This window comes from Mastomys coucha, unplaced genomic scaffold (assembly GCF_008632895.1).
Source record: "Mastomys coucha isolate ucsf_1 unplaced genomic scaffold, UCSF_Mcou_1 pScaffold18, whole genome shotgun sequence".
In the NCBI taxonomy this organism is placed as follows: Eukaryota; Metazoa; Chordata; class Mammalia; order Rodentia; family Muridae; genus Mastomys; species Mastomys coucha.
The window spans coordinates 8,153,995-8,164,871 of record NW_022196900.1 but is presented as its reverse complement, the minus strand read 5'-3'; the positions used below and the strand labels follow the sequence as shown (position 1 = coordinate 8,164,871).

Here is a 10,877-nt window from a genome sequence, read left to right as displayed (position 1 = left end):
TATCTATAATCAAATAATATTATAAATAATATTATTAAATAATCAAATACTATTTAAAAGGAAAAACTTAAAAGTTGAGTTTCACATCGAACATTACATTTCTTCCTGGAACTACACTCTCAAGTTTGTAGGACCTTGGCAAACCATATTCTTTCTTTGAGCATTCAGATTTGGTTAGCCTGTTTTGGTCAGTATGAATATTATGATAGAGTTTTGACTGTGGCATCAACGCATAAGCAAAAGTATTCTTTATTGTATAAATCTAGACTATCTCACCCCACTCACACCTAATGAAACCAAATAATATTTCTAGTGTCCACCTCACCCCCCTGAGAGCGCTCTAACTTGACATTTGAGGTATTACAGTTTGTGTAAAATACACTACAAACACCCAGGAAGCTTTTAAGTATCAAAATAAAGTATTTACCTTTTTTGCTAATGAGAATAAAAGGCACCACTGTAAAATGCACATCTTGATAGGAAAATATCCTCCTTAAGCTTTCCAAATACAAAAAGTAACATCTTAGGATGGCCCTCAGAAAACAGGATACTGGGAGACATTTTTAAAGTTTTCAAAATCTGTACAAAGCTTATTCACATTCTTGTGAAATCCAACACATTCACAAAGTACAACCATGTACATTGTCCATCTCATTGGGCACACGGTGCACGGCCGTGGTGGGCTCCTTCCTTGGCAAGGTGATGCACTATGACATGCGCTCCTTGAAGAACCATCTCTGTTTCTCTGAGTTGGTACAGTCCCGCAAGTATGGCGCAAAGCCGTTGTCCTTCTGTGTGGCTTCTACACACTTCCTGCTCTGCTTGTGAACTAAAGTGCCATCCTACAAATGAAAACAGTGTATGTTCAAGATGATTTTAGTGACTCCTCAGAAAAGCCATATTTCCCTTAAACCAGATTTTGAAGACCCTAGGGAGTGATTTTTAGCATTTCAGAAATGTCAGCAATGCAAAACAGTGCCACCTGCTGGCTACTCAAGAGGAAGACAGGAGCGCCTCTAGCTCATCCCCGCCCCCCTTTCTCCTTCAGTGAAGTCACAGGTAAGACCCTTTATTTACCCCTCTTATGTCTCTTCATCACCTAATTCCAACCTTATGACTTTCTTCTTCTTCCTTCTCCAGTCACATGACCTGAGCATACTCCTAACCTGATGGCAGAACATCCAGGTGAGGGACCTGAGTCCCTAGGTCACCTGTTCCCAGCCTGGGTGAGAGCCAGTGGGGTCTCTGGTCCCAGTCTCACATCTCAGGGTATGGCGATCTTTAACGGCCCCACTTGCTTCCCCAGCACTTGCTGTGGGCATGGAGAGCATCTCTTTGCTGTGTATCTTGTCCCTCTCTCCTCTGTGGTGTAAGGAACTGCTGCAGTGTTGTCCAGCAGCCAACAGGGAGAATGCAGAGCCTCCTGGCTCTGTGGGAGAGGCCTTGCAAACAGCTAGATGCTGCTAACCCTGGCCCTCCCATGACCCTCCAAGATTCCTCCTGAGGAAAGTAAAAGTAAGAGATTCACTAAAGTATCTCTCTGCCTAGCCTTCTACACAAGCTCACTTCTCCAAAGCAATCACTGAATTTTAAGGTAAAATCTTTGTGTGTGGGGGGTGGGGGGGCGGGGGCTATGCACGTTCACACACGTGTGAGTGTACACATACGTGTATGTGCATTCAGAGACCAGAAGATGACATAATATCACCTCCACTGTCTTTGCTTGAGACAGAGTCTTCTCTGGCTCTCAAGCTCACCAGTTTGGCTGGCCAGCTTGTCCTGGAACCCCTGTTTGCCTCCCAGACGACCTGTCAGGTCTTTATGGGGGTGCTGGAAGTCTGAACTCGCATCATCTTGCCTATATTCCAAAAGCTTTATCTGCTGAGCCATCCCTCCAGTCCTCCAGTGGGATTTTAAGGCAGCATGTGACCACTCTTGTTTCTAGATTGTACTATCCTTCTCTGAGGGTTAGAAGAAAAACGCAAAAGAAAGAAGGCAACAGATTGTGGGGAGTGTGGATCATTTTTCCTAACTATTTTATATTTTATTTTATTTTAAGACAGGTCTTGCTGCCCTGGAACTCACAATCCTCCTGCCTCAGCCTCCTGAGTGTTGGAATTATAGGAGTGCGCTACCATGCTCAGCTCTTACTTTTTTTCTGTCAAACAGGTTAACACCACAGGGCTCCACTCTTCCAGGGAGCTTGCAAACTCCACTGCTTAATATTATATTTCTCTACAGGAAAATATATTTTAACTCTGAATGGGATTTTAGATTAACCCATTTATGAGCAGTGCAGAAGAATCTCTGTCCATCCGGGAGTTATCAAGGAAAGATAATTCATTTTGGTTTGGAGTCATTTCCTCCAGAGCTTTATAAAATCTTGCCACAGTCTTGTTGAAAGTGGGCTAGGGGCCTGTGCCTTCTAAATGTGCCATGACAACAATCTCTCAATCAACAGTATCTGGAGAGCCAGCTCTATTCCAGGGTGTCTTCTTGGTTACATACCAAGAAGCCATGAGTCTATGGGGGTCACAGCTTCCATAGGAAGTCCTGGGAATCTCTAAGCCCTTTGTGGAGCAGAGCGGGGCTGCTATTAACAAGCCTGTTTCAGAGCAAGGTCAAAATGAGGCTCAGAGAAGCAGGGTAGTTTATGCTTGGGTCTAACCTCGTGTTCTAGCACTTGGGTCACTTATGGCACTCAGATAATCCATCACACCCACACACATTAGTGGCAATGCTATTACAACCCACAGCAGCTCGTGGTGTAAAAGACTGAAGGAGAAGAAAGCCCCACTGTCACCAGTAACCATAGACTCTGACCTTACAGTCACCTCCCAGGGTCCAAGTGAAGTTTCCAGTGTCTGAGACCCACAGGGACCAGGCTAGGGAGGACACCTGACTCCCACAGTCGCACAGACCTAGGCAGACAGCAGGGAATGCTGCACATTCACTGACCTCCTGTAGGATGAACTCCTGATTCTCTGGGGTGGTATCTCTGCAGAGGTCCATGACAAGGGCATCCTTCCCTTCCTCCACAGCTACGCAGGCCTCGGGCTGGCGGGTGTTGTATCGTATTTCTTTCCGGGATGTATACTCGAAAAACTAACGACAGTGTGACCAACACATGTCAGTTTACCCTGTGATGTGGGGGAAGACACCCTGCCCAAGATCACCTAGGGCGGTAGATTCTCAACTGAGTATCAGGTATTCGAATCACAGTAGCAAAGTCAGAGTCAGAAAGCAGCAGTGAGAGTAATGTTATGGTTGGAGGTCACCATAACATAAGAAACTGTATTAAAAGGTCACAGCATGAGAAGGTTGAGAACTACTCCTCTGGGGGAAATAAGTAGGGGTGGGTTGGAGCACCACCCCGTCACCCTACCCCACCCCACTACTGCCGTGACCCTGTGTTAGGGCTTCAGGTGTCTTGGGGACACTAAGCTGGCCTCTTTGTTGAGTCCAAATATGACCTTATTCCCCTGGACTTTTTCTGTCATGCCAAATCCAAAGTAACAGTCACCGTGAATCCCATATGCTAGGCTAGCGCTCTGCCACTGAGTCATAGTCACAAACAGAGGGCTGGGGGATGGGTCTGATAACCTCACCTGAGCTCTGTCCCTGGGACCCACATGGTGGGAGGAGAGAACTGACAGCCGCTGTTCTGACTTATACGTATACACACACACACACACACACACACACACACACACATGTGTGCGTACACACACACACACACACATATGCAGGCAAATAAATGTAATAAAAAAGTATTTTTAAAAAAAGAGCAACAAAGCTTGCCCTTCCCCATCAAGGCCCACACCTACCTGGTTTTGACCCATCCCATGGCAGAGGTACAGAAGGACCTGGTGGCCTTCAACATGGTTTTCACTGGGAGGATTATAGTCAAAGCAGTACCCTCTTAGTCCTCTGTTCTGGAGCTAAACAAGACATGAAGGTGGCACCTCAGTATAGATTTCCACATACCCAAACAACTCCACACAAGGTTTAATGGGGAGAACACAATGAGGACGAGGCCCCAGGACTGCCCCAGAGAGAGGAGCCCTGTCCCTTTGTCCAGCTCTTTCTAGTCACTATAATGTTTTCCTATGCTAACAACAGATGGGAACTTGGCCCCACTTTAACAAATCTGGCCTAAAAGCTTGCACCTCTATTTCTCTGTCACAGCCTTCTTGCTGCCCTGGCTCAAACATCTTGGCTGTGGCTTCACTTCTTGGAGGAGAGAGGTGCAGCTTACAGACGGAGCCACGAGTGAAACAGTTCACACACAGCAGTCATGGCAGAGAACAAGTAGAGGTGTGACTCAGGCTAAAGGAGCCTTCCAAAGCAAGCTGCAGCAGCCCAACAGTGTGTGGATCCCCACTAGAATCTGCAACTGCCCACAGAGCAACCTGAGAAAAGGAAGGGTGTGCACTGAATGGCAGAGTGAACAGCAGCAAAGCTTCACGGTCATGTGGCGGGTTCTGCGGTTATGTGGCAGGCTTTGTGGTTATGTGGCAGGCTCTGTGGTCATGTGGCAGGCTTAGTGGTCATGTGGCGGGTTCTGTGGTTATATGGTGGGCTTTGTGGTCACATGGCAGGCTCTGTGGTCATGTGGCAGGCTCTGTGGTTATATGATGGGCTTTGTGGTCATGTGCCAAGCTTAGTGGTCATGTGGCGGCCTCTGTGGTTATGTGGTAGGCTTTGTGGTCATGTGGCAGGCTTAGTGGTCATGTGGCGGGCTTAGTGGTCATGTGGCAGGTTGTACACACTTGGGTGCATAGAAGGAAATCACAGGACACCAATAGCCAAAAGGACCAAGGTAGGGCAGGGGAAAGGAAACAAGACAAAGAGAATCTTGACTATTCTAGAATCATAGACACAGGACTCATTACACTATTCCCTGTGTACATTTGAACACTTTCACCTTGAAAACATAAGTTAACACTAAACCTAGGCTTTGTAGTTATCCAACATGGGACAGCAGCACCTCAGATAGGCTCACAGGGAAATGGTGCAGCTCCTAGCAAATGCAAGACTCTGGTCTTGGTTGGCCTCGTTTTTTTTTTTTCCTAGGTGTTCTGGATGACTTGAAGTGAGTTGTCTGTCTACTATTGCTTTTGCTGTTGTTGTTCCATTGTTTCTAAGGGCTAAAAATCACTAACTGGTAAGGCCATTAAAAGTAATCTGAACATACTAGTGAAAACTAAGACATGGGAACATCACATAGGCCCATTTCCCATAACTAACTGACTGGTGAGATGCTCAGTGGGTGCAAGCACGTCCACATAGTTCTAATGACCTGAGCTTGATCCTTGGGTCCCTCCCACAGAATGACAGAGGAGAAACCACTCCTGAGAACTGTTCTCTGATCTCCATGTGCATCAAGACATCCCAGTTAATTAAACAACAAACAGTAGCTCACCCTTGGCAATTTCCAGGTGCCTTCCAGTCCTGACACTGCAGACCCAGGGCCCAGATGCCCAAGGGGAGAGGAAAGGACAGTAAGTACATGATCAGACCAGAAGAGTGAGAAGGGAGATCTGGAGGTGCTCACAAATGGGGATTTTCCTCCCTAGGACTGTTGTTCAGACCCAAGACAACATCCATCCCACCATGACCCACCACTTACCATCCCAAAGAAGCCAGGCCTATCCTCTGGTATGTGCAGTTCTGGGTACACTGTATCCAGGAACCACTTGAAGTTTTTACACTGGAGCTTGGCCCGAAGCTTCTTCCTCTCTGTCACGTCCCCAAAGGGCTCCTGAGAAAAACAACAGAATGCTTAGTCCCTCCAGGCTGCCTATCCACACCCATCCTCAATGAAGTCACTAGCTTCACAATCCACACTCTCTTACTGAGCTGGGTGCCGGGCACAGAATATTCAAATTGTCCCCTGTCCTCCACATGTGCACCACAGGCATGTTCACATGTTCACATAAAACAAATCAGATGGGATTTATTTTTAAAAGGAGTAATGGGGGATAGAAAGAGGGTCACTTGTCAGTCCTCAACAGAATTAACACATTAGAGCGAGGACAGTCACACCATAGGTAATAAGCAAAAGAGACTGTCACACAGGCAGAGCTATGGGGTTAGGAGACAGGCATCTGCAGACAGAACCTAGGAACCAAACTTGAAGTCCCCGCATCAGCATCCTGGACCCTTGTGGATTCTGTGACCACGGGCCATTCTCACATCTAAGCAGAGGAATGGGATGACTTAGACTGTACCCTTCTTACTATTGATATATGAATATTCACTCTCAAACACAGGCAAGTGTCCTAGCTATTACCATGAGTGACTTGCACGTTCAGTACACTGAAATACAAATGTATGCTGACCGTTTAACTCATTAATATGAGCTCAAGGCTGCAGTAAACATGTTTCTGGAAGTTTGACTTCACACGTACCCCCTCCAAGAGCTTTTGAGTAAGGAAACGAAGCCTGCCTCCAGGCAGCACAGCACACATTCACCCAAGAACAACAAGGGCTTAGATATGACTGTCCTTGCTCTAATGTGTTCTCCTGCTGAAGACTGGGGAGGAACACCAAAGAACAGCCATATGTAAATATCTGAGTGTCACTTCTACTGTAATGCTAAGTGTGGGCCCTCAAGACCTGGAGTCCGCACATATACCCTATGTGACCTTGCCTCCAAATTATTTCTGATTGGTAAATAAAGATGCCAACTGCCAACAGCTGGGCAGAAGAGACATGGGTAGGGTTTAGAAGAAGGTGAAGGAGGAAGAAGGAAGATGCCATGGGGTTAGGAGTCAACTGCCCCTAAGGGCTGGGCAATCGGAGCCCAGATGAGACATAGTAAGTGATAACTCAGGGTTATTGATAGAAAAGTAGATTCTGATAGCATAGAGAGGAGATACCTGCCCAGCTATTGTGCTCTTTGAGGCTTACTATAAACAATAAAAGTTGTGTCTTTTCCAAGAGCTGACAAGGCAGGGTAGAAACCCTGGGTCAGGATTAAATAATGTCTACAATATTCCCCAGTACTTTTTCTTTAATAACCTTTCGTTTACTTTGTGTCAGCGTGTGTGCACATATGGAAACCAGACAACAAGTTGTGATAGTCAGTTTGCTCCTTCTACCATGTAGAACTCAGGTCTTCTGACTTGGTGGCTAGTCCCTTCCTGAGCCATCTCACTGGCCTCACAAGTCCTTTCTTTCATGAGTCACGGTGGCCCAGCTTAGACCAAAGTTCATCTTCAAACAAAGCCAACAAGCACTGAGCATTCAGGTGCATTTAACACCTGCTGACATGTTCCGAGGAGGGAGGCGCACTTTGAGAATAATCAATGAGAATTCCAGGCTGGGTGGCAGTGAGCAGCAGGTATTTTAGTCTGTTGCTCTAGGCAAGACAGAAGTCAAGGCAGATGACATGGCATCTCTAAGATACAGGGCCATGCAGCAGATCAGGTTGTTAGCTCCTGGGTTCAGCAGAACTCAGAAAACCACGCTGGCATGCAGGCCCCAGGCCTACGGCCACCTCCCCTGAGCTACCAGGCCTTAGGCAGGCTCCTTCAGTTTCTCAGTCTCCTTTCTTCCCCCTCTCCCTACCCTGCCCCCTTGTGTGTCAGGCTCCAAATCTACAAGATGATAATTTTGTGGCTACCCTGCAGGGCTACTAGGAAGGCCTTGAGAGAATTTTCCATCAAGAACCAGCAGGGCAGATGTCTTGAGGACCTCCTGTGTCAGCAAGTGGCCCTTAGGTGTGCAGAGCTGGCTTCTGAAATACAGAGATTGCTGGCATAGAGGCCACGGGCCCAAAGTCTTGTGGCAGGGGCTGGGGTAGGGCAAATCCATAGGTCCCTAAGGAAGGGACAGAATGAGGATCTGAGGCATAAGCAGCCCCTAAGGAGAGAGGCTAGCTTGCTCTCATAGGGCCTCATTTATCACATGGTATATGGGTTCAGCTCAATGTGTGGCTGGATTCCATGGGTGCAGGGATATAGCTGTAGAAGGATAAGGCTGTGGGTTTGTGAACCATTTCTGGGGGGCAGTTTGAAGCCTCTGAAAGGGCACAAGAGACCTCCAGCTAAGAAGGCAGGTGTGCTCTGAGCAGTAACTTCAGCAACTTCCACCCTGAGCACATGGACTCAACCAAGCTGATTACAAAGAGGAAAGCCAAGGCCCCTGCATCTTTGTCAGCAGATGACACTCCACAACCCAGACTGGAGGTGCCGGCACAGTGAGGCCTAGATGTTCCCTAGTTCTGTACTTGCAAATCCATCTCCATGTTGAGTCGTACTGTCATGGGCATCCAGAAACAATACCTTCAAGTTACTCAACACACACGCACCCAGGAATGTCTAACAAGGCCATGTCCAGCCTTCCTGACCTGCACTCACACTGTAAATGTGTCTTTTCCACAATCTATTGGGGCCTTGTATTTCACATCGTGTTTCTGACTTTACCAGCTGTGGTGGTTTGAATTTGCTTGGCCCAGGGAGTGGCACTATTTGGGGGTATGGCCTTGTTAGAGGAAGTGTGTGACTGGAGATAGGCTTTGTGAGCTTCCTTCTACATTTCTGGAAGTCAGTCTTCTGGCTGCCTTTGGAACAAGAGGTAGAATTCTCAGCTCCTCCTGCACATGCCTGGATGCTGCCATGTTCCCACCTTGATGATAATGGACTGAACCTCTGAACCTGTAAGCCAGCCCCAATTAAATGTTGTGCACATAAGACTTGACTTAGTCATGGTATCTGTTCACAGCAGTAAGTCCTAACTAAGACACAGCCATCTAAAGTGATCGCCAGCCAGTGCTTCTTGCATTCCTAAAAGTAATAAAGTGATGCACAGCCAACGAAATGGTTCAGCAGTTAATGGCACTTGCCACAAAATCTGACAATGTGAGTTTGATTCCTGGAACCTATGTGTTAGTAAGAGAGAAGCAATTCCCCTAAAGTTGTCCTCTGACCACAACACATGTGCCATGGCCTGCAAGTACCTAAGCATAAACACACACACACACACACACACACACACACACACACACACGCACACACACACACCAATAAATAAATAAAAAAGTAAAATACCTAGCAGCCCTTACCTACAGGTATTTTCTCTGTGAGACTGTGATGTACCTCACAGAGGAAACGCCTGTAGGTAAGAGCTTTTCAGACACAGGTCACAGAGTTCTTGGCCAGAAGTTCAGTGTTGACAGACCAACAATGAATAAATCAATAGTCCTCAAACAGAATACATGAATGTATGCCCTGATACACATAACAGTCCCAAATGGCTGGAAAAACTGTTGTGTCTGAGCTTCACAGGAACCTAATATTGCCAGAAGCAATGGCATGAAAATCACGAATTCAGTATTTACAGTGGCTTTATAAAATGTGGCTCTGCAGAGAGTGAGAACCACCTGGATACTCATACCCACGAATGGAAGAATAGGTTTTCCCACGCTCTATCAGAAAGACCCAGATTTCTCCCTGTTCTTAGAAACAGATCTACTTTGCTGGGGAAGTCAGACTGTAGGGTTTGGTTCCCATGAGGCTGATGGTGTACACGTTGGGCGATACTCACCAGGCGGGCCTGGGGATTGCGGTGGTAGTAGAGCTCTTTAAAATCATCCATCCACACTTCTGCAGCTCGGACACTGTTGGCCAGGGCCTTACTACGTGAATAGGGAGCTTGCTTAGGGAAGACGTGGCCCACGTGGGAGCACGGGTGTGTCTCTAGAGTGCCACCACATTGCCAGATCTGCAATGGAGGTGGAGAGGAGAGGCCACAGTGAATAAAGAAATGGCTGCTGGTTCATGGGGAGTGCAGTAAGGAGGTGGTGCCCTCTGAGGCACTCACCCTCCACAGGGATAGAGGCCCCTTACCAGCATGCAGGTAAGTGGCACAAAAGGAGAGAGTGAGAAAGCAGCACTGAGACAGACAAGACACAGGAGCTAAGAATCCCAAGGCCCAGGCAATACAGCTCATGCACTCGACTAGGGTGAGCCCTACAGACCTCGCCAGCAACCCACTTCCTCAGCGGGTCAGATGTGCCTTTGTTACCTGACGCCACAGAAGAGAAGAAAGCGGCAAGGGAGAAGAGAGGTTTGAAAGGTAGAGAGGAAGCTTCTAGAAGAGGCAGAGTATCCTGACACCTAGGGAAGAGGCAGAAAAACTGTTAGAATTACACCCAAAACTCAGCTCACTTGGGGCCTCACTTTCCCAAAGGCGTTTTGAAGGAGCCTAGCATCTGCTGTTTATAATGTAGGGTGTGAATACTTCGGGGTAGGGAGGAGGCCAAATTCTTCTCCGTTAACTGCTTTCAGAAGGGTAGGACAACAGATAAAACACTGCTAAAAATATAAGGTTTAATTCCTAAACATGTAAGATTCTGTTGATGAGAAAATCACTGAGACGCCGAGGCTCTGTGGCAGCCAGACCTGCTGCAGAGGGCAAGCTCCGGACTGCAAACTAAACCGATCACATCTAACTTTGTACAGTGAGCCTTTTTAAAAGACAGCTCCCCACAGTTATCAGCTGTGCTACATGCAGAGGCCGCCTCCTAAGCGGCTGGTCAGAAAGCAGCTCCAAGAGGTGGGCCCAGGACTCTGGCTCTGCCGCTAACTCTGAGTGAGCATGCGCAAGACCATATCCCCATTCCTAGCCTCATTTCCTCCCATCTTTAGACAGAGCGAGACAGTAGGAGACTTGCTGTGCTGTTTCCAGTCCAAGTCTGACAGAAATGTAAAAGTACATAACCCAAAATAGCTGACTAAGGCATCAAGCATGTTGATAAGATGTGCTTGTCACTGTCTTACGAGGTAATTGGATATGCCTCCAATGCTGAGGAGGATGGCAGGAGGTAGAGGGGGAGGGAGAGGTGTGTGTGTGTGTGTGTGAGAGAGAGG

General features: G+C 47.3%; 1 protein-coding gene across 2 annotated transcripts in view; it reads right to left on the bottom strand.

Moving 5' to 3' along the window:
• Nucleotides 1-231: 231 nt before the first annotated feature.
• The window catches only part of Galnt12 (polypeptide N-acetylgalactosaminyltransferase 12), a 27,916-nt gene continuing 17,270 nt past the window's right edge, over nt 232-10,877 (bottom strand). For both annotated transcript variants that reach the window (XM_031377347.1, XM_031377348.1), the window contains exons 6-10: nt 9,553-9,729; nt 5,633-5,764; nt 3,828-3,941; nt 2,959-3,105; nt 232-842 (exon numbers count right to left, since the gene is read on the bottom strand). In XM_031377347.1, coding sequence (XP_031233207.1) covers nt 708-842; nt 2,959-3,105; nt 3,828-3,941; nt 5,633-5,764; nt 9,553-9,729 — 705 coding nt within the window. In that variant the 3' untranslated portion in view covers nt 232-707. The remainder of the gene's footprint in view (nt 843-2,958; nt 3,106-3,827; nt 3,942-5,632; nt 5,765-9,552; nt 9,730-10,877) is intronic.